At 45.9% G+C, this 24,436-nt stretch overlaps 1 protein-coding gene across 1 annotated transcript; it reads left to right on the forward strand.

Moving 5' to 3' along the window:
• Positions 1 to 676: 676 nt before the first annotated feature.
• Smim2 (small integral membrane protein 2) lies at positions 677 to 16,980 on the forward strand. Its single transcript, XM_021181330.1, has 3 exons — positions 677 to 687; positions 14,914 to 15,115; positions 16,894 to 16,980. Exons 1-3 carry the CDS (start codon positions 677 to 679, stop codon positions 16,978 to 16,980), a joined length of 300 nt encoding a protein of 99 aa, XP_021036989.1.
• The last annotated feature ends 7,456 nt before the right edge of the window (positions 16,981 to 24,436 follow it).

Genomic DNA, 24,436 nt, shown 5'->3' on the forward strand with positions numbered 1-24,436 from the left:
AGTAAAGAAGACACAGCAATGCCTGTCATGGTAGAGGCCATTTTCTTGGTGGGCGACTGCCATAGGAAAGGGCCTGTGTGGAGAAGACAGGGAGGCAGGTGTGCTTAAGGTGTCTGAGCTGTGCCCCTCTTTCCTATTTTGAATCCTAGCCCCAAATATCGCAAAATGTGATTGCATTTGGCAACAAAGCTTTACAGAGGTAACGGGGCTAAAACAAGATCAGTGAGGTGGTTTCTAATCCAGGAAGGCTGGCGTCCTTACAGGAATCCCTTAGGATGCAGAGCCACAGCAGGAAGGTGTGCAGGCTTCAAGGAGAAGGGAGGTCTACAGAAGACGACAGGCCACCTTCTCCATATTCTGCTATCTTGGTTGCAGAATCAGTCTCCAGAACAGCAGGAGAGCATGAGGCTCACAGCCACGCTCCCCACGCTTCGCTACTGAAGCACACGCCTATCGGTAGAGTCGTGAGCATTTCAGAAAGGAAATCTCTACATCGTGGAAAGAATTGTAACCTATCTCTAAAACACTGCGTACATGTGTGTCGGCACTTTATATTATTTTTAAGCGCTCTATACTTCTCTCCTAATGATTCACATTTAAGTCACTCAGCTTCTTGGTGCCGGCGTCACTCAGAATCATACTTGAGAACCCTGCTCTCAGAGGGAAGAGGCATAAGATGGGTGAAACGTAAGTTTGTCTTCACAGGCATTCCTAAAGCAGGTAAACAAACAAACAAACAAACAAGAAAACAGGAAGCCACATGAATTTGCCTGGAGAGGGAGTCAGAAAAAAGTCTGACTTTTCCTCAAGTATGTGGACACAGGATAATATGAAATGAAACCCATGCTTTTCGCTTGCACAGTTGGTTGCGTTTGTACAAGTGTGTCCAGCCATGTCGACACCGTTGCAATCAGGGTCCAGAACATTTCTTTCTTACATTTCTCTGCAGTTAATTTCCCTCCCGCATCCAGTCCTTGGCAAGCACTGATCCGAACTTAATCCCCATGGTCAGAACACAAATGGATTCAGACAACCCTTTATGTCTGGCGGCTTTCATTGTTTTGAGGTCTGTGTTTTGATTCTAAAACCTCTGAATTTTTATACTCAGTGCTGACGTATATGCTATCCACATCCAATGCTGGCCAGTACATCCATGCTTGCTTTATTATTGGGATACACTTAAGGCTTATGTGTGAAATTTATCCAGTTAACTTACTTAAATGTAACCTAATAATTGGATAAAACTTAATAGTAATAAAGATGGATCATTTTTTCAAACTCTAATACGTTGCTACTTGTTACAAAGGTATTAGTTGAGAGACACATTCCAAAAAAGGTCATTTTTAGGGTTGGGGTGATGGCCCAGCTGTTAAAATCTCAGGCTGCTTCTGCAAAGGACAGTAGTTTGGTTCCTAACATCTAAGTCAGGTAGCTCACAGCTGCTTGTAACTGCAGCTTAAGGGAGTGCCAGAGCTCTTTGGGTACCTGCATATACATTTGCACATACATGCCAAATAATTAAAAAAAAATCAAAGTCAAAGTCAAAGTCAACGAGACACTTACTATTGTCTTAGTTAGGGTTTCTAGTGCTGTGACGAGACACCATGACCATAGCAACTCTTATAAAGGACAACATTTAACTGGGGTTATCATGGCAGGAAGCATGGTGGCACGCAGGCAGACATGGTGCTGGAGGAGGTGCCGAGAGTTCTACATCTTGATCCAAAGGCCGAAGGAAAAGAACTGTGAGTCACTGAGCCTGGGCTTAAGCGTCTCAGAGCCTGCCTCCACAGTGACATACTTCCTCCTGTAAAGCCACACCCACTCCAACCAGGCCACACCCCCTAGTAGCATCACTCCTTATATGGGCCAAGTGCTCCAACACATGTGTCTACGGGGGCCTTATCTATTCCTAGCTCCACAGCTGAGAGATGTGGGACAGGAGCTGATGAGCAGCAGCTTTGTCACCCCAACAGAGGTTGGCGACTGCCATCTTGGTCACCAAGACACAACAACATGATATACAAAGTCAGTAGAAAACATTTGTTTGTGTATGTAGGTGTGCATGCACAGGAGTGTGTGTGTAATCGAAGCCAGAGGACAACCTTGGGTTTTGTTCTTCAGGATCTTTCTACTTTGGTTTTTAAGCAGGGTCCCTCAACTGGTCTTGGGGCTTGCCAGGGAGGCTGGGCTGGATGACCAGTGTGCCCTAGACATTTCTCTGCCTCCCCAGTGTTGGGATTACAAACATGAGCTGCCATACTGGTTTGATTTGGTTTTTATTACCCAGAGTACTGAGCTCAGATCTGCATGCTTGTGTTGCAAGCAGTTTACCAATAGCTCTCGCCCCAGCCCCCGCCCCCAACCCCAGAAAGCATTTTTAAGAACAGGTGTATCCAAATGTGATGTGCTCACTGGCGAGGGATCATTGAAACACGCTGACCTCTAAGGCTTAGCACATTAAGGAGCAGGGCACTCTGAATGATGAAGATTAGCGGTAGTGACTGTGGCCACTGACACTCAGCCTCTATCCCAACCAATCATTTCCAAGTGGAGTTATTTCTAGTTAGTTCTTTCCATGGGCCATAACTCATTTTAGAATAGGCTCACCAGAAAGAAAATATGTTCTGCATTTTCCACTAAAGCCAGACTATGGAGAAATGACTAAAAGAGGAAGAGACCGTCCCCCAGTCCCTCCCTCTTTACTTAGTGGGTCCTTTAATTTTTTGCTTAACTGTGACCTCTTCTGGGCCCTATCCAGCCATCCCTCTCTCAGTCCTTGGCCCACCTATAACACTGCCCATGTAATTATCACTTTATGACAATGATTTTTAATATGTATATGACCCTTGTTACACTTTCTTCTACATGAATGCAAACAGTGTCTTATCTCTGCATCCCTACATCCTGGTGTAAAACAAACAACCATCAAGAAAGATACGATAAATGTGGTTGCCTTCTGTAAGCTAAAATATGCCACGTAGAGCTACCCAGCCGGAGACCTGGGCTATGCAGGCAAAGCTGGTCTGTTTTCACTTGAGTACCAGGCCTCATGTTCCTATCAGTCTGCCAAGCTTGCAACCCAGATTCCCTCTGAGCCTATTTGCTTGGTCTGACTGTAAACACCATTCTCGCTCTGACCCAGATCCGCTGTCTCTTCTCGTTCCAGCTTAGCAGGGTCCCGAGTTTGGCCTCATCTATGAAACATGATGTGTGCCTACGGTAACCCTGGTGAAGAGCCAGGTGGGGCAAGCCGGCACTGCCAAGTCCCAGGGTGACATCCAATTCTCCTGGCTATTCTGTTGGGCTACTGGGAGGAGCAAGAGGAATAAGCATTCAGAGGAGGACTGGGTTGAATCTCTAAAGCATGGCTCCCAGTGAGTCTTGCAAGGAAGGAGGTGCAGACATGGTGCAGAAAGGAGCCCAGGAAGGAGCAGGTAGTCTGGTTATGATGGCCGGCTGCCCCTATAGCTGTGTCCTCCATCTTGGTGGGATGGACAAGACTGGAAGCTGTGTTAAGGAAAGGAAAAAATAGGAAAGGTACATATAGTAGGTTCTAAAGAGGTAAGAAAATTGTATATGTATATGTGTATGTATATGTATATCTATTCACAAAGAGGATCTTATTGCCTCCTGAGAATGGATTGAATAGTTGACCCCAAATGATGCAGTCATGCCTTAATCCCTGGCACCTGTGCACATGAACTTATTTGTAAATAGTGTCCTTGATGGGGTAATTAAATCAAAGGGATTTAAAGTATCTAGAATTTGCAATGAATTCTAAACCTGGGGACAGGTGTTCTTGTAAGAAAAAGGCAAGAAGGAATTTTGGACAGGTATGCAGAGACCAGAGGCTGTGGGAAGAGAAAACTGGAGCGAGGCGTGATGCTGCCAAAAGTCACAGGTGATGCTGCCAAAAGTCACAGGGTGCTTACGGCCACCATGTTTGTGGTACTTTGTCATGGTAATGCCAGAAAAGTAAAGTAATTGCCCCACAATGATTTTTCAGAGAACTTTTTATAGGGCATGTAATGGGCTGTTTGGGCTCCTAAAGAAGGTCATCAGAACCTTAGGGGATGACGGTAATGTTACCAAGGTCGTTAGAGTCAGAGCCCAGGCCCTGGAAGCCCCAATAAGCAAGGCTTGACCATCCATCATCAATAGGCTAATGCAAGAGACAGCAGATTGGAAAATCAGAGAAAGGGGATTTGATATTTGATATAGTCACATTAGAAAGAGAAATAAAAAAATAGGGCCAATGACCTCTATTTTCTCAAGGTCCTCACACAAGGTTCAGGATTAAATGGAGACCTAGAGGGAGGCATAACCAAGCAGTCTTGGTCAAGGTGTGGTCCTGCACTGTCTCAGCATCTGTCTCTCCTAAGAAGTGATCTGGTATGTAGTCAGCACTGTGTAAAATGTTTTTTCTGGGAGACAAGCCCTCTAACCACCACACACACACAAACACAAACACAGACACAAACACAGACACACACAGACACACACAGACACACAGACACACAGACACACAGACACACAGACACACACACACACACACACACACACAGAGAGAGAGAGAGAGAGAGAGAGAGAGAGAGAGAGAGCAATCTAGCTGGCACTAGGGCCTTTTCCTTTTCCAGCATGAGACTCCTGGCATTTCCCCAGAGTCTCTGGGAAATTTCAGTTCCTGAGGGGGCCATTGTTGCAGTGTTCTGAAGGCTGAAGTGGGGGTGGGCACAAGTGTCTCTCTTAAAATCTCTCCATCCTTGCCAGTGCAATTACAATGAAGACATAAAGGGAAGTGGCTGGTCCAGAAGCATGGAGAAACGGCTCTTGTTCTTCCAAAATTATCAACGGAAACAAGGATTTACAGGAAAATGTCTGTTATTCAGCTAACTTTACCCCAAGGACGACATATCCACTGCTTCCTGGAGAAGCAAGCATACGAAAACTGACAAAGCATTTCACGTGCAATGAAATGTGCACATGTGGACCATACCAAGAGGTTCCTCATTGATCCTGTCTCTTCATACATGGAGGCTCAGGGTGATTCAGTAAACCTATGAGTAGTGCTTTCTGTCGACCAGGCTCTGTGGTAAGAATGTTTACAACCGGTCCATTTAAACTTTGTAGCAGCCCAGGGATCATAGCACTGAGGCTGACTTAAAGTCACCTAGTCAGGAAAATATCTGCTCTTAACTTCTCCATAGTTTTGGAGAATGTGGGTTTGAGTGATGCTCAAATCCCATGCTCCCCCTGTAAGCTATTCTCAAACAAGAGGCAGCATTGCATTATGAACAGCAGGGATCCTGTGGCAAACCTGGCCAGTTCTGGCTCTTCTGTTTCATGCTGCCATGGTACCCCATCAGCAGGCTTGTTTCCTCCACATTGTCAATGCCCTCCTGATGACGACAGTCAATAGTGGTGCAGGCTTAGCCTCTTCCTTATCAGTCTCATGTCTGGATATTGCCTGGCAGCCTTGGCCACCCTCCCGCCTTCTCCCCTTCCTCATGGTGCCCCACCTATGTTTGCTTGGTTATATAACTGGTTTTATTATGTCAACAAATATTTGCCAAGCACTTATAATGCTTTTCAGTGTGCCTAGTCAGACCACACATGGTGTCTAATTGAGAATGAGAGGTGTTCTTACCCAGTAGTATGCTAATAGCCCTCTTTTTAAAGAATATTTTTTGTATGGCATTCATGGTGTAATCTTCCCCATACCTGCTACTCTGTGAGAAGACAAGGGGTCCCTGGTGTGGTTTGTTTATGGCATCGATTATGAAACATCACATTAAATTTTGATTCTGAATGTAACAATGTTGAAAGGTAATGGACTCTTACAGAGGTAGTTAGGTCTCGGGAAGTCCAACCTCATAAACAGGTGAATGTTTGTTTTTAGAAGCTGAGTCAGGTCTCAGTCTCTCCAGAGCAGTTTCACAGGACTTGAGCAAGTTGCTATCAAGCAAGATTGCTTCTGGCTTTTCCACGTCTTGCACATGCTCACTTCCCCTCTGCTGCATCAGTGGCATATGAGGCCCACACCAGAAGCAGATATCTGCTTGGCTCCTGTGTTTGGTGGTCCAGAACTGTGAGCCAATATACATACTAATCACCATTGGTCTTCTCTGTGTAGTGTTTTCTCAATAGTACAATGGAAAAACACAGAGGATTTGAAGACAGGTATAACTTGGTTTTGAACAGAGGTTATATTACTAAGAGCAGCCTGTGGTCATGGGACAATCATTTAGCTTTTCTATGCGTCGATTTGCCCTATCACAGGGATGAAAATCTCTCTCCCTTCTGCATCATCACTGAGAATTAGAAAATGTGTATAAAGAGTTAGACACATGGTAGGCATGTAGTAAGGGTGCTGTACAAGGAAGACCAGGAAGATGCTGGGGAAGATACTGAACTCCCCTTTGGAGCTCAGGCATCCATTCTCATGGCTTCAGAGAAGCTCACAATAAAGATGTTTTGCTAGGAGGAGGAGGAACACGAAGGCCTAAATGAGCTTAGATGCTTGCTGCCACTACAGGAGGCTCAACTTCCAAGAGACCACTCTCTACAGTAGCTGCCAATAAGCCCAGGGTATGTACCTCTCGGCATTGCCACAACTCAAGCTGTAATGATCACAAGGAAGATGCTGGCTTATACCTCAGACCACCCCTGAGTGGATGTTGATAGGAGTCTTTAATGAGTAACAAGTAGATTAATTATGTCACATTTACTGTTTGTTTTTAAATATGTCATTCCTCAATTTTGGTGGCAGTTCTCAGAAAGTTGATGGTTCCAAGCAAGCCACGAGTCTGGGTCAAAAAGTGTTTTGTTTTTAAATACTATAACTGCAAACTGAATGACTAATCTGTGAATTATAGAGTCTATCATTAATGTTTTATCTCAAATTAAAAATATATAAACATTTCTCATCTCTAATCACATGTATTTTATTGTTGGACTTATAGTATAAGACTATTGAGGCAATTAATATTGTGCTAAATAGTTACAACATTTCTATATACATTTTTGTCAATTTTAATGACTTAAATAAAAATATGTTTAACATTGAACGGACTTGGCGTGCATCTCAATGGTACAGCATTTTCTTAATGTGGGCAAATCCTTGAGCTCAGTCTGGCACTAGCAAGTCTGACAGGCAAACATTTGCTTTCATTTTTGATAATTCCAAGGCACTTGGCATTTAAGTGGTTCTTCGTGCATTACAAATGTGCAGAAATGACAGTTACTAGAGAGTGACGTACAAAGACAGTTTCTAATCTGTATGAATCTGTGGCTATATGGTATGATGAACGTGAATATATCCATGTTTTTATTCATTAATTTTATTGACTATAAATGAGAGAATTGTTACAAAATCTAACTGAGTAGAGCCACTCCTGGGCATATCATGGAATGCATTGATTAGATCCAGATTGGACGGAAAAATAATGAAATTCAGATAAAATTGCACACATTAAATAGAGATATGATAGATGTTGAAAATTGCATATATTCGGATGAGTGAAAATATTAAACTGACTTATTATATTCATAGAGTGATGCATTTCTCAGTTACCACCAGAGACGCTTCTATTTACAGTAGATAGATGGTGATTAATACACAGGCCCACAACTAGCCAAGGTTCAGAGAATAAAAACTCGTGGAATGGAACACCTACACTGTGGCTCTTCCTCTCAGGGCTCCAGGACCACTGTGGAAGAGAGTGTGCAAACACTCTAAGGAGAGGAGGAGGCAGAGGGATACAAGGAAACAGTATCTGATGGACACAGCAGGACAGCTGCACATATGAACTCGTAGTGGTAATGACACCATGCGCAAATGCCACACAAGATCAAGCCGGCCCAAATGGCCGCACGGACAGGCTGCGGACATGGCCATAAACAAGCTGGGGAGCTGCTGGCAACTGGTAGCCGCTAGAACAGGGAGCTCTGATTTTTGTTTTGTTTTGTTTTTTTGTTTTTCGAGACAGGGTTTCTCTGTGTAGCCCTGGTTGTCCTGGAACTTTGTAGCCCTGGCTGTCCTGGAACTCACTTTGTAGACCAAGCTGGCCTCAAACTCAGAAATCTGCCTGCCTCTGCCTCCCGAGTGCTGGGATTAAAGGAGTGTGTCACCACGCCCGGCTTAGCTCTGATGTTCTTAAGGAGTGTTGCCACTGGTAGGCAGACTGCTCCAGTGGAAGACAACATCCACCAATAAACGAGTATCACAAATTGCACAAAAAAGCAGTCACGATGTTGGGTGGGTGGGAGGAGATGGGTCTGGTAGAGTTTGAGGAGAAGGAAAATATGACCAAAACTCATTGTAGAAAACTCTCCAAGATATAACAAACAAACAAACAAACAAACAAAAAAAAAAAAAGGAAAGGAAAGGAAAGGAAAGCCTTGGTTTCTTGGCCCTCAACACAACATTATATGACCCACTTTGTGTTATAAGTTTGTGGTATCTTCCCTTCAACCGGAAGGAAGATAACAAGGGATTGGGGAGAGAGTTGCGTTTTTAGCTTCCTAGGTGTTCACCCTAGTTGTGAGTCTACCTCTTACTCAGGAGTGAGGAAGCAGACGGTCACATCAGGGCCACACTTTGGGAAAGGACTCTGGTAGATCTGTGTGACATGCCTCTGGGCTTCAAGTTAACTCTAGAGATTAGGAGTGAAGAACAGAGCATTGTTTACTAATTTGGTTTTGGTGAGGCAGGGTCTTATTTCTGTAGCTCACCCAGGCTGGCCTTGAATTTACAATCCTCTTGTCTCAGCCTTTGAATAATGAAGAATTTTGTTTCCTTGTGGTGTTAGAGACCCAACTCAGGACCTCACAGGGTCAGGGTCAGCAAGCTCTCATTGAGCTCTAGTTCCAGTCTCTCTCTCTCTCTCTCTCTCTCTCTCTCTCTCTCTCTCTCTCTCTCTCTGAATGTGTGTGTCTGTGTCTGTATGCCACAACAGTCCATGTGGATAACTTGTAAGAATCAAGTTGTCAGAGATAACTTGTAAAAATCAGTTCTTTCCTTCTGCCACGTAAGCTACAGGGATAGAACTCAGGTCTTCAAGCTTCCTGGTAAGTGTTACCTTCTGAGCCATCTGGTTTGCCCTGTATTGGTATTTTAACTTTTCAGTATAAAAAATATATTGATGCAAAGACTATAGGAAGACATTGAATATTATTGGAAATCCCCCTCCTCCCTCAAAATGTTTTGTTGAAAATACCACTTTTATTTACTAGGGGAAATACATATTTTGAGATTTAGGAAATTACACCAAAGGGTTTTCCATCCTTTCATCAATGGGAGGCAGAGCTCAGTGTGTTAAATTGGGTGAAAGGGATTGTGGAGTTGGTTTCACATCCGGGCCCTGCCTTCCCAGCCAAGCAGGAGACAAGGACCTTTGAAAATTCATCTCCAGCTTTCCGTTGGATGGCTCACAGTTTGCCTCATCTCCGGCTTTCCCCATTGGCTGGCTCACAGTTCACCTCATCTCTGGCTTTCCCCATTGGCTGGCTCACAGTTCACCTCATCTCCAGCTTTCCCCATTGGCTGGCTCACAGTTCACCTCGTCTCCTTAGCAGAATGACTGTGCCACAGGATCTGACAGTTGCAACATCTAATTTGCCTCAAAAACTCTTCCTTCCTTCTGGGGAGTTCCACTCTTCCTCCCTTAGTTTGGTGTCCGATCTTACCACAACTTTAATTACTAGTCTTCTCTGGTGGACTAGGGAGATGGGTCTCTCGCACCATGACTCCATCCATTAAGTGATGAACAATCCAGCTCTTCACAGCCAACTCCCCAAACAAGCATCAAACCTCAAAGCATGAGTAAAACATGGCGTGTCTCCCCTGTTTTGCTCCGTACACAATATTGTTCCTTCACCCGAAGCCCCAGAAAACTCTCTGATGCCTTCTTCTGACTCACAAGGCATTTACTTAGTCACCTAAAGACAGATCATACTTGTGGAAGAGGCATCATCAGGGTTGCTGAGCAACAGAATATGTTTTATTAGAAACACATTTGTGCGGGGATAGTACCCTTCTTTGTTCTCAAAGGATCTGTTGATTGACTTACTAGCTAATTACAACACAAGATTTTTCTATTTATGCTTGTTGGAAGATTGGGAAGGAAAGAGAAGGGAAGGAAAAAAAAAAGGTAAAGGGAGAGGAGGAGGCATGGCAGGGAGGGAAGGGGAGGGGAGGGGAGGGAAGGGAAGGGAAGGGAAGGGAAGGGAAGGGAATCGACTCAAGACTTGCTGGCAGAGTATAGACAAGGCACTTATATGCATCCAGAGGACCCTGTTTCTTCTGTCACAGATCTCCTAATTAGGAAACCAAGGCTCAGCTTGGCCCTGCAAAGGTTTCATGATGCTCTCAATCAGGACACAGGAGATGCTTCAAGAAAGAGGAGGGGAGAAGGCCCTGTCATGTAAAATGCTCACTGCACAAGCAAGAGGACTGACTTTCACTCCCCATGTAGCCATGTAAAAAGCAGGCATAGTAGCACACACCTGTAATTACGGCACTGGGGAGGCAGAGACAGGTGGATCCCTGGTCCTATTGGTCAGCCAACCTCAGTGAACTGGTGAGTTCCAGGGTCAGTGTCAGACCATCTCAAACCCTGAGATGGAGAGGCAACTTAGAAAGATACCTGAAGTTGACCTCTGTTCTCCACATACAGGCACATGTACTTCCACATGTGAACACAGATAGACATGCAATGAAGAATATAGACTTGATCTGTTGGCTAAGGACTTGACACCTGCTAGGGGCTAATCAACTGAGGAAGATGTGTATCTGAATTATCACCTAATGACTCAAGGCATTGCAGATTCCAAGGTCACTTAGTTAAAGTATATAGATAGACTAGCATTTATGCTCATAGAATTATGAAGACAAATAGCGAAGCTATCTGTGTAAGGGGGAAAGGGATAGCTATTGACATTTATTAAATGGTCTTTATGTGGTAGTCACCATTTGAAAGCATTTTGCACACAAAAATAACTTTGATTGCTTTAACTATCCATAAAGATGAGAAGCCAAGACGGATTCAGAAATAATGCTATCTAAAATTAGTAGGGAGTGCATTTGAATCTTGGCATCTAACACACCCAATCTGCTATACTATCTAGGTTCTCTGTCCCACGTGAGCGTGACCACCAGGGAATTATGGCCCCCAAGAATACCCTTTTGCAAAAGGAGAAAGCTTAGCTAACATAATGAAAAATTTCTAGGTTTTAAGTTGGTATCAATTAAAAAAAGTTCTTTGTTTCGTTTTGTTGTTTTTCAAAGAATTCACTAATTGCATGTGGGCAGAGGTCACTGGAGGATGGCTTTCTTTTAGACTGAAGTCCTTAAGTCATTGTTTAACGTGTGACTTGGTTTACGTGGGCTAAACCTGGACATGGGAAGTGAAAATGTAAATAGGAACCCACTTCGGTTCCACTTTGGGAAATGCCATTTAAGGAAACTTTATGACATTGCATTTTTGTCCAAAGTCTAGGGGTAATGTGTGATAGCATCTAGACGGGCAAACTCAGGCCAGAGTACCACAATTATAAAGGATATGTGGTCAGTAGGCCTCTTGTGAGATGTGACGCTCAGCCTCTCAGTCCTCAGAGGACCAAGTAGTGCCCTGGCCCAAAAAAGCATCTTCCTTTGGATAAACTCACGTGGCCTATTTTTATGTAATGTGGGTGGCTGTGACTTAACCTTTCTTCTTCTTTTTCTTCAACAATAGTGGCTTTAACTACTTTTAGTGTGTGTGTGTGTGTGTGTGTGTGTGTGTGTGTGTGTGTGTGTGATACAAATGTGATAGTCTGAAGATAAGTTGTTCGAGTCACTTTAATCTCTCCACCATATGGGTCCCAGAGATTAAACTCAGGCCGTCTGGGTGGCATGTCTTTACACAAATTCTTTGATAGGAAGGCTATTTTTCCTTGTTGATCACCTTGTTTTCCCATCTTATTCATGGATCTTTTCATTTAAGACACATTGCTTAATATTCATTCCACTTATCTTCCTGATCCTATCGATTTGATGCTATTTTGGTTTCAATTCATGTGCTCTATGGTTTGTTATTTGTGTGGAAAGGTCCTTAGGAAAGGGGCATGAAACCCACCAGGGTGACCAACTTACCTGCCTGCCTAGGAAATGTCTAGTTATGGCATCTAAAGTCCTGTTTCCCTGTAACCCTGTGGGGCCTGGTCAAACTAGGATGGTTGTTGCAAAAGGTCTTGTATAGGCAGGATTAATCTTTATGCACAAAACGAAAAACTCTTCCTTATAAGGCTAGGTTATATAGAGAATAATGGAACAGGAGAGACCTTTGACTTCATGTGGGTAAGTAGATATGAAAGCAAACAATCCCACTCACACCATCTTCAAGCTAGAGAACCAGGAAAGCTGCTCATGTAATTCAGTCTAAAGCCAAAGGATCTGGGTGGCTTCTGGTACATTTGCTGGAAGTAGAGAATCTAGGGAGCTCCTGGTGCGTGTACTGGAGGCTGAGGATCTGGGCTGCTTGTGGTGTGTGCTGAAGTCCAAAGGCCAGAGAGGTATGCTGTCCAGAAGAAAATGGGTCTCCAAGTTCCAGAAGGGTGGAATTTGAACTGTTGCCCTAGGAAAATCACTGTCAAAGCACTGTTAGGCTGTAAGAAGTTAGGGCAGGGTGGGTGAAACTAAGCAGATGCCCTTGCACAACAAGTACCTGACCCTGCCTGTCTCTGGGTCTCCATCCTCAAAGTGAAATGTTGAGACTACATGAGCCTTAAGGTTCCTCAGGAATTCTAGAATCCCAGATCTTTCTAGGGATTAGATAGGGAGAGAAATAGCTATGGAAACCAATGTTGGAAGTCTTTGGCATACAAAGCTATGGAATTAATTGGTCAGAGGTCACCACACAATCTAGGCTTGTGATTCAGACCAAAGACTAAAGCACTGATAGGCAGAAACTATCCTCAAAGTTTTCGTCAAAGAAGTCCCACTTCTCACACCAGAAGCAAACTCACCATAAGGCAAGACGCTGATATGTAGAAAGAGCTCAGAGACAGGGAAGAGCATCGTAGTGTTGGTTGGATTCTCATACAGTACAGACGCAGAAGCACAGTTTCAATTGCTCCTGTCTGGTGGATCAGTTCTGAGTTTGCAAGAAGGTAAGGTCATAGACCTGAGTGTCTAGGGCTGACCAATTAGCGTCCTATGATCTCTCAGGGGTATATCAACGGGTGTCAGCTTGCTGGTCTTGTTTAGGCAATCACATCCAACACAACTTCTCAGTGGGGTCCTGTCACAGAGCAGCCATGTCAGACACGGGAGACCTGGGTTGGGGCGATTAGCATCCTGGGCTCACCAGGTTGGAGTGTAGCCTGCAGAGTTGCTGCTTTGGTTTGCCTGCTCTACAGAGGCATCCCTATGCCCCATCAGGGAGCTGTCACTATAGATTAGGGGGAGCCTGTTCAGTTTGTTTGCTGATTCTCCTACGGTTGAATCCTAATCATGTTTTTTTTCCCCCCAAAGAATTCAGACCTCAAGCTTTGGTAGTCTGGGTGGCTGAGATGGGAACTGTCACAGAGTCTATGGAATCTACCGCACACTGTGAGATGAATCTGGATGTTATTATACTATTTTTTTTATTGCTGTTTAGTTTTTCCCACATGCATGCTATTATTCCAAAAACAAACCTGTTAAATAATATATTCTCACATATTTGGTTATGGCAAGAACTTTCTTATTGCTGACCATTGTTTCTGACTAAGCCAGGTTAGAAGAAGACCAACTTTTGAAGAACATTCTAGGCCAATCTCTGCTCTGTTTAGTATTGTAATGGAGAGACCCAACTCTGAACTCATTTTGACATGCTACCTTGGGCATTCTCTGGTTACTAGGGACCATATAGAATCTCCCAGAAGCAGACAAAGTGAAGCTCCGTCATTCTGATCCTAGCAATGCAGAATAGGTGGTCATAGTCCTTGGATCACTCTGACATGTCATTTCAAAGCTTGAGAGAGCTGATGGCAGGAACAGATCCTTCATACCACGCTGCCACATGCCCCATGAGTCTCCAAGGGCCTTTTGGGCTCTACTTCTGAGTGTCCCGGCAAGACTAAGATCAAAAGATCATCCAGTATTTTCTCTCATAGTCCTTCTTTCAAGCAGAACTCATCACTGGAGGTTCTGTTGACATAAGACAGAGAGAAGGTTCGAAGACGATAACAGTTATTACTGAGAGTGTGGTCCATGCACTCTTCCTTGCCCACTGGACAGACATCATTGGCATCTGTGTAGGAAGAACCAACACCCAGTAACCTCCCTTAGGAGCTCCCTCTCACTGTGGGATGGTGTGAAGATCCAGCACAGGGGCATTGCCTCTTTGTTGAAGGGACTTCATTCACTTTTTTTTGCCTTTGGTGTGTTGGCTGTTGCCTAGAGTCTCAAGGTGCTCAGAACGGTGGCAGTGGCGGGGGTGGGGGCACTCATTATATTTGGGAGGCTTTAGATCCCCTCTGCCCTTGGAGTCTGGCCTTAGATTGGCCCTGAATGAAGAGCAAGGCCCTCCAAGGGCCACTGTCAGCACTCCCCCGGATGACTACTACACATGGGAGGAGTCAGGGTGTGGGGGTCCTGTTCTGACTCTGTCATCCTGAGCCCCAGCCACAGCGGTTTCATAACAGAAGAAAGCTAAGCTGAGAGCACGTTGCTAGGCTGTGGCTATTTATTTTTATAAATGAGCCCAGGCTTAATTTAGAAAGCAGCTTTTGCTTTTGCTTTTGCTTTCTACATCCCAGCATCGGCTGGCTGTCTGGCAGGCAGGCACTGTCAAAGAATCTCATTTCTGACCCAACAAGAGCTCGTGGGTGGATAGGGGCAGCAAAGGGGTTGGCAGAAGGCCGATGCCTATCAGGCTTGCATCACAGGGAGGCAGAGACACGTGGCTGTGCCACTAGTGTCCTATTCTGCTTCCGTGTGAGCTTCATTTGTGACACCTACGTAGTCCTCGCTTGGAATAGCAGGGTGAAAAGCAGCCCTGACGCTCACGTCTCCTTTGATGAGCTACATACCAGCATACAGCAGAACAGAAGGCCTTGGGAAAGACGGTCCAGTCAGGCGCCAGAACGGGTGACACCAACGATCTCTGTTCTTTGGAGGCAGCTATTTTAATAGAGCCTAATTACAGTGGCTATTTAGATGTGCAAGTATTTTGATTTGGGCCAAACATTTAGCTGATAAATGCCATTTTTTTTAAAAAAGCAAATTAATAAAGTGGACATTTTACACTCCATTTGTGAAGCTTGATCTCCACTAATTGTCAACCCCCATGTTCAGGAGTCAAGGGTATATACAGTTCAGGGACAGGGGAGGAAATGGGTGGTAGAACTCCAAAATCAGAGACTGTCAAAGCCAGGTAATGGTTAAAACAATGTAAGCACAAGGGGTAACGTGCCTGTCAGATGGGAGCGTATCCAGCCCATAGGAAAACAGTAGTCTATAAAGTAACAGAGCCAATCAGATCTGCTTGTGAGGGAAGAGATGGAGGAAACGGTGAGAAAATGGTTACACAAGAGGCAGTGAGTATGTGTTTTGGCTTCACCTGTTCTGAGTTTGCTGCGTCAAAACACCTCGTCATAAAAGCTTTATAAAATTAACCAAAAAATAGACCATTTAGGAGTTAGAACTTGTTTTGGTTCTTTGAGCATGTCTGACTCAGAAATGTCTACACATTTCACTTCAGGGCTTCTTGGAGCCTCAGTTTCCCCATTAAAAAAATGACCTTCCTGTTTTCCAGCCTTTTGTTCTCCTTCCAAGTGACACGACGGGATGATCCAGCAGCTTGGAAACCGCCCCGGGCCACCTGGAGAAAGACGCTTGCGTGAATGACGGACATTCAAAGAGATGAGTCTTCTATGACTCAAGGATCGCAAAATTGAGGCAGAGTGGCCATGACTGCCTTGTGATTCACACAGTGTTGCCGTTGGCTGGAGGGGTGGTGTGTCCTCTGACTTTGCTCTAGCAAGCGTGGAGCCTAAGTATCTTTACGCAAGTTCTGTGGATCAAGGAGCTTGAGGGGATTAGGTTTGAAGGGCTGAGGATAACTGGTGTTTCAGACTGATCAGGAGTTTTACCCTACAAGGAACAGTGGTGGCCTGGTAGTGGACAATTATTGGTTTCCTTTGCCAGATTATGCTGTGGTTTGTCAAACTTGATGCCACAATGCCCTGGAGGCAGTTTCAGGTGATTAAAGGGGGAGCTAAGAGAATATTCTCTTCAGCCAATTTCTGCACGTCTGTTCTAGGCTGTTCAAAGGAAGAGCCTTCGTCTTGCAAAATGAAGGCCCACTGACTTGGTTAAATCCTTCAGGATTCAAGCAAGATGGCAGAGAGCTGGGGCCTGGGCCTTCAGGGGACACCCTGGCTCCCACTGGGCAGGGACCGTCTTCTTAGTCCTGGAATGCTGTCAAAGACCCAGCCCCACATGGGACATTCACTCATCCCTATTTTTATGAACGAAGGTGCCACCTACCCTGGTACATTTAGTCTTTGTTCCTGGCCCTGTTCCCTTTCTGTTCCCTTTCTTTATTGCTGCTGTGTCTTTGAAGTTTTTGAAGTTCTTCTGGATTCTTTCCTCGGGCATCCTGTTTGGATCCCTCTCCCCCCCCCGTGTTGACAGATAAGAGCCAAGAACATCCCTGTTCCCGCAGGAGGCTAGCATTTGGCTCAGAAGATAGAGAGGGAAGTGGTTTCTCTCCCTGACCGCCCTTTAGGTTGACATGGGGACTTATTCTGAGAGCAGTGTGGCATCTCCCCCAAGCCCCACACCAGCAATGTGTTTATATCCTCCGCTTTGCCGTTATTTTATCTAACTAGGTGACGAGAGATTTTCTTTCTGTTTCTGTATAGACTGGGCTCGGCAACCCCATGGGCCTCCCCTGGGCCTGCAGTGCACACTACAATGGCTATTGTTACCACTGTGACGACCTTGAGTAGATCAGGCAGTTGTTGAAGCCTCAGGCACTGTCTTTATCTTTCCTTCCTCCCTCGTCATGAGAGCACACCTGGTTTGGCTGGAGACGGATGGCTAACCACTTGCCTCTCTGAAGACATCAGTGACACATACTAACCACATGGCTGATACCCTTCTCATTCTTTACTAATATTTTAGGGAAGATGTATTGCTACAGTCACTGCTGTGTATAGCAAGTCCAGAAACTGTTGCTTGTCAGAGACTAGAGGGACCAGCACACATTCAGAAGTGGGAAAGCCTGCTCTGTGGGCAAATGGATTTCTTATGTGCTTCAAAGTGATCTGCGCCCCACCCCCCACTCCTCTGACCCGACCTATTGTAAACAAAGGTCTAGTGTCTCTTAGACTAGAGGATGTTCTGTGGATAGAGTGACAGACAGGGTGACCCAATGTCTCCCAAATAGCAACAAGAACCAGTGAGGGTGAGAAAGCAGAGCTTTGAAAAGTGACGAGAAAGATTCCTGTCTTAGGATCTGAAACTAATGCCTGAGTCCATGGGTGGCCAGGAGAAGGCTCTGAAAGGAACATCCCTTAGGGGTGCAAGTGCTTCTGGGTATACAAACTCAGTGTTAGAGGGAAAGAACATTTCTGGAAGGTTCATTAACTATTTCAGCATCATCTTCAACTTGACACCAGACACTTCAAAATTCCTGAATTCTGCTGCATAGCTTGCGATTGTCCCTTTTCCTCTTCATTCTGGCTTAAGCTCGAGCAGCCAATGGGCAGGGTAGGAAGCTGGCAAGGATTTACACCAGAGCGGTTAGGCATCCGGAGGCTCTTTCCACTTGTTCCTGTGGCAAAGCTAAGTTGCCTTGCCCAGTATGGCTGAAGTCACCAGGGGTTCAAGGTTTAAGGCTGTAGTTGTGGAGTACAAATGAAAGAAGTGTCTGAATTGTGCACCTGCTCCTGTGCACACACGCGCACGCACTCACACCGAGACAGGAGAGAGGGGAAGGAGTCTCAACTGTGATGGCTGGGACAAATTGATCTATTGGAGCAGAGCCCTCTGGATCTCATGAGCAGCTTCATGGACACTTCTGCATGCAGTCAGGCAGTGCTCTCTGGCCTGTACAGGTGTGTGCTGAGTCCCTTTAACGCAGGATGCACCCTGAGTTAATGATGCACCCTGAGTTAATGATGTGCCAGTGAGGGATGGTACAGGTAAAATGTATTCCGCTTTTCTGATGATCAATACCTTACGGATGAGTTTGCCTGGATCTCTGGGGATGGAGGTGGGGGTGGGGGTGTTTCTTGTGGGACTGAGCCTAAGTTGCTTTCTCCCTAACCCCCGCCCCCATCCCCAGAGTCACATTTTAGAAGCAAAACTAAGAGAAAGGCCACTAAACTAAACTAAGAGACTCCCACTTTCCTGAGCACTTTACAATGCCATGCAGCCTTTTAGCCGGCTCTTTGAGATCTCGCTTGTATTGGGTGTGTCTGATGTTCTAACTAGCTCTTGATGCAGCAGTGGGAGGGAGACTCCTCCAGAGCCCAAGAAGGTGGAGGCAGAGCTCAGTGGGCTGCGCTCAAGCTCCTCTGTTCCCTGGCTCCCAGCGGCCTGCAGATTGAACTTGTAACAGGCAGACACAAGAATGCGAACTTGTGTTTCGAGCATTTTGTAACCTGCCTCCCACAAACCAAAAGGCACCCTCCCCCTCCCCTTTCCTCCCTGTCTTGTTCTTGACATTTTAAACACAGTGAGTATTCAGCTGATTTCGCACTTCCGACACCTCCCTCTTGTGCTGGCTCCCTGTCCCTTTAGATCTGAGAATCCCAGTCATATGTTCCACCCAGAGACCACTGGGGCTTCCTTTCTGAAGATCACACTCGCTGCCTTGACTTTGAGCACTTCTGTCCTTTTCTCCTGTGCACCAGTCTTCCGTAGCCCTGAACCACTGCTGGGGCAGGGCTGGGGTGGGGGGGCAGGGCTGGGGTAGGGGGGCACGGCGGGGCTGGGGTGCTGAGCTGGGCTGAGGTTTTCATGCCCATCCTAGGCAAACAAAAAACCCCCCAAACAGTGCTGTTACCCCCCCCCGCCCCCATTCTGTTCTCTCTGAGACAGTGTGCAAGCAGTCCGGCCACCATTTTCAGTCCTTCTGTGGGGGCTGGCCAAAGCTGAAATGTCTCGTTCGGTTTTCTGCTTAAAGTATAAAGAGGAACAATAATCTCTCTCTGCTGGGCCTGTCTTGATTATGACCCACAAGTGAAGTGCTGGCGCGGTCCACCTGACTTCTGGTGCGGAATGCAGCAGTCCACACACAGAGAAACACAGAGAAAGACACTGGGCCTGGCTGTCCACACTGGAGGCTGGGTTCCAACCAGCCAAGGCCCAGAGGAGGAAGAAAGCTTTCAGGATGGAGCCAGAGTAGCAGATGCTAAGCAGCGCCTGGAACTGTTGGTAGGGAGAGAGAAAAAGTCAACAGGAGGGAGAGGAAGGGAGGAGGGAGCAAACAGAGGGTAGGGGGGTGGGAGAGAAGGAAAAAACACTCACAGAGGGTAACTACACAGAGGAGTGGCCATTGCCACCTATAAACCTTTGAGAGGCACCAAAGCCATTTGTCACTCCATCCAGTTTGAACTGGAGGCAGCTTCAGTGGATGGATTTGCTGGCTGAAATCCTACGTGCAAAATGGGGCGAATGTGTGGTTGATACCTCCTCTCTTTAAGGCTCCCAACTGAGGGAGAGGGAAATGATCTTTTGTCTTCAAGTACTTGCCTGGTTTCTAGTCTTTGTTCTCTGCTGTGTGTTAGCTTGGGATGAAACCTTCTGTTTCTTTGAGCAGAGGCAATACAAGAGAACTTTGCTGGATGCACGGATACCTGGGTGTTCCAAGTCCTACTGAAAGCCCTTCAGCCTCACAGTTCTTGCCTGTGAAATGGGGATTCACTTTTATGATGAATTTTAGTTTGTTTATGTCACTTTTAAGTCATATACTGGATGGAGAGCCTGGGGTGGGGTTGGGGTTGGGGGTGTGTTGGGGGGTTGGAGAGATCATCACAGAATATAAACAGTCAAGGTTAGAGCTCCAGAAAAATTTGGGAGAATGCCAACCAGAGCTGTATGTGGAGATAATCTACCCTAGACCCAGACCCAAACCCAGAGGTTCAGAGAATATCCAAGCATTTGCCAGGCCTTAAGGGGTTCTGGTCCCTTTTTTAGTACAAACTATTCCAGAGGAAGATGCTCTCAGAGCCAAGAGGTTTGAAAAATTTTGAACCAGAGGAGATAAAAGGTAACCAACCATGTCCCTGGATCCTCCACCCTGTAGCTCCCTGGGGATGTGCTTGAAGCATCTCTGTTTCCCTCACAAAGGTCTGGAGACAGAAAGCAGGCACTTGGCATCCAATACATTATCAGCTCCACCACCACTTTTGCTGGCCTCCTCCTCCTGACACGTCTCCATCCCGACTGGAGCAATAATTATCCTCTAATTGGACAGGCGTCTTGCTTAGGGAATTGCAGCAGCAATGAAAAGCTGTCGCCTGTTTGCTCTGAATGCTGATTTGAGGTGATTTATGCCTCGGTTGTACACAAGTCCATTCTGAAAATGGAGCCCGTTCACATCTAAGCCACCCCCTCTTCAATGAAGTGGAGGTTCTGGGGGCCCCGGATGGGGTACTACAGCACATTCTTTGTGTTTCTCTTGGTCCAACAGCTGCCTGTGACTTTGAGATGGTCTAACCACCTTTTCCCTAAACAGAGCCTTGCACTAGGGTCCCCATACATCTAACAACAGTGCATGGAAACCCACTGTAGGGTAGAGCGAGTGCATCTTAAGAGTCTAACCTCTGACCGTAGATGTCATCAGCTCCCGTTCAAAGCACAGACTTGAATGGTGGATAAATATCCCAAGTCACTGACACGAGTACACAGCACTCACTGTGCATTCCATGCTTGGTACTAGACGCTCTGCCAGCTTTGAGTAGCTTAACTACTGCAGAGTGAGGATGAACACCAGTTTTGAGTGCAAGGTGCAGTGCATGCTTGGAGCTGTGGGGTAAGGTGTAGGGTGTACTCCTGAGGGTCCATTCAGGCTAACAGGGGCCGAGGGGGGGTGTTGGGGGATGGGGAGGTGGGATGTGTTGGTTCCCATTTTACCTTTATAAACCACCATTTGCCAATGGGCCACGTCTGTCTCCTCTCTATCCAATGGCAGTCTTTTGTTCCCCTTCTGGGACAAATATCTCTGCCCCTTTTCCCTTCTTCCCTTCCCCTTCTCCCACATCCTCCATCTCCTCTCTTTGTCTCTTATTCCCTGCCCTCTGTCCCTCTGGGGGCAAATAAATCTCCTCCATGCTGAGAACTTCGTCTTGGTCCTGAGCTACTACCCATCCTTTTATAAGGGACTCAGCCTGAGGAGGTGGGAACAGACAAGTGCTTTGTGTCTGGAAAGGCTGGTGAGATTTAGAAAGTTTGCTGACCGTGTTTCAGGCTTGAGGCCGGAAGGACGAGTGTAAAATGGTTCTATCTGATTAGAAAACACACTGAGGGTGACGTGGGAAATGGTTGTGACGTGGGGGGGTGGGGGGGAGAACACACTATGGCTAGAGAGAGGCGGGACTGTGGCTAAAAAGGGGCGGCGCTGTGGCTAAAAAGGGGCGGGGCTAGTACTATGAGGTTCTGGGTGTCCTTTGAAGCGCTTAGGATTTTATATGGAAGGGCTTAGGTGAAGAAGGCGAGGGGTGGCTAGGGGAGCTGTAGGGAAACTGGAGAAGATACCAGAGTTTTGTTGCAGGTTCTTGACTTCTCTCTCTCATTGGTGAGTTTCAGGTTCTACTAGAAAATTTAATTCTTTGAGCCTCTTATTCTAAAGCCTTTTTGTGTGTGTTTCTTGTCTCTTGGATCCTGAGGTCCATCCTATCTGAGATATATGGCCACACAGGCCTCTGTGTCATCGGCTGGGGATGAGGGTCAACTGGCTAAATCCTGTTGGAAGTTTTGCATTACAGGCCTATAGGCTGGAGACAACCTGAAACTCCGCCCCTCTTTTTTTGTGGTCTTCACATCCCACCAATGTTTTCCATTTTTGAGTTGTTAGATTCTCCCCTGAAGCTGGAGTACTTTGACAGGAAACCTGAACCTCCTCCCAGTTTCTCCATCAAAGGTATTCAAACCCCTAGGGGTTGAGCATCAGCCTACTCCTGAACTCATTTGTTAGACTCCTGCTGTTTCCACGTCTCATAACGACTCCCAGTCGTGTTCAAGAAAGTCTAGACTCAGCGAGTCAGCAAAGGTCCCTTTCAGTCCCTCCTACTCATTGCAATTCTTGCTCCGGGAACAGCCTGCCTACACGTTACAGGAAGAATGGATATCACTGCACCATCTGCAAGGCGCGATGCACACCTGGACTCCCGGCATCCTACAGAGGGACACAAACAAGAAAAGGGCTTGCTGGTCTCTGGAATGTTCCCCAGCTAATAATCTCTGGCCATCCTGAGGAAGCAGCCTCTCCCTTGGAGATAGCAAATGCATTTGCTAAAACCAAGCAAGCCTGCATTTCTCTAAGAATGTTTCTCATTTCTCAAAGATGACATATTCTAGATTTAAAAAAAAGAAAAAAACATAAAAAGATCAACTACGTACCATCTGCAGATGGGTTCTCTTGGATGCTAAGCTGTGCAGCCTCTTGTGTCCTTGGGTGGGGCTGGGAGGTGGCAGTCATTATCCTGACTACTAATGGAGTCATGGGAACCAAGGCTTGGCCTTTGTGCTGGTTAGTTTTCTTCAACTTGACGCAAACTAGAGTCATCTGGTGAGAGGGAATCTCAACTGAGGAGTTGTCTCCCTCAGATTGGTCTGTGGGCATGTCTATGGCTAGCACTCTCCCTTCCTTCCTTCCTTCCTTCCTTCCTTCCTTCCTTCCTTCCTTCCTTCCTTCCTTCCTAATTGAGAAAGAGTCTCACAAAGTAATCCTCACTGGTCTGGAACTCACTATGTGAAGTAGGCTGCCCTCAAACTCACAGAGAGAGGCCTGCTTCTGTCTCTCTCCAGGGTGCTGGCATAAAAGGGATGCACTGCCATGTCCAGTTTCGTTTCTTTTCTTTTCTTTTCTTTTCTTTTCTTTTCTTTTCTTTTCTTTTCTTTTCTTTTCTTTCTTTTCTTTTCTTTTTTCTTTTTTGGTTTTATCGAGACAGGGTTTCTCTGTGTAGCCATGGCTGTCCTGGAACTCACTTTGTAGACCAGGCTGGCCTCAAACTCAGAAATCTGCCTGCCTCTGCCTCCTAAGTGCTGGGATTAAAGGTGTGCACCACCACCGCCAGGCTCCAGTTTATTTTCTAAGTTGCTAACTCATGTGGAAGGGTCCAGTTTCTTTTGGGTTGTGTCATTCCCCTAGGCACTTGGATCTGCGATGCATAAAAAAAGTGGCCGAGCAAACCAGAGGAACCAAGGCAGTAAATGGTGCCCTACATAGCCTCTGCTTCAGTTCCCATGTCTAGGGTCCTGCCTTGAGTTCCTGCCCTGACTTCCTTGGATGATAGACTTGAATCTCTACAGTGAGTTGAATCTCTAAGGGATTCTACTCGAATCCCTTTCCTCCTCAAGTTGTTCTCAGTAATGCTGTTTTATAGCAACAAAAGGCTTTTTCTTTCTTTTCTTTTCTTTTTTTCTTTTTTTTAGTATTTTTGAGACAGGGTTTCTCTGTATAGCCCTGGCTGTCTTGGAACTCACGCTGTAGACCAGACTGGCCTCGATCTCAGAAATCCGCCTGCCTCTGCCTCCTGAGTGCTGGGATTAAAGGCATGTGCCACCAGGCAAAGTAGGACAGCCTCTGACCTTGTCAAGTTTACCCTCTACAGCAGGTTGATGAGAGCCAGATTAGCTCCCATAGAAACCAGAAATTGGGATTAGAGTCCCTCCCGCCCACACACAGATCAAAAAGGAAAAGAGAAAAGAAGACAACGCAGAGTCTAAGTGGATATAAAGTGATGTCTTTCCTGACTGCAAACGTCTGGATGCATTTGTTGAGGAGATGAACTCTTCTCTTGTTTGAGTTGGTGCTGTAAGTACTGGCTTCATCAGCCTGCTCGCATTCTAGATAGGTCTAGAACACCGAGGATAGCACAAGAAGACAAGTTCCCAGTGGGTCCCTTTCTCTCAGGGTCTCCCAGATACACAGAACTAAGAAGTGACAAACATAGCTATAGCTATGTCTTTCTATATCTATATAGATATGTGTGTAAATGTGTATATATATGTATGTGTGTGTGTATATATATATGTGCATATATATATATCAAGAGATAGACATGTCTATATCTATATATTGATATCTTTACATATGTGTGCATATCTATATATCTCAAGAAAGAGGAGAGGTTTATTTCAAGAACTAGCTTGACTGACTGCGGGGGTGGCTAGCAAGTCTGAAGTGAGGCAGGCGGGCTGTAACGTCTGAGGCTGGAGCTGGAGCCACATGAT

This window comes from Mus caroli, chromosome 14 (genome assembly GCF_900094665.2).
Source record: "Mus caroli chromosome 14, CAROLI_EIJ_v1.1, whole genome shotgun sequence".
NCBI lineage: Eukaryota > Metazoa > Chordata > Mammalia > Rodentia > Muridae > Mus > Mus caroli.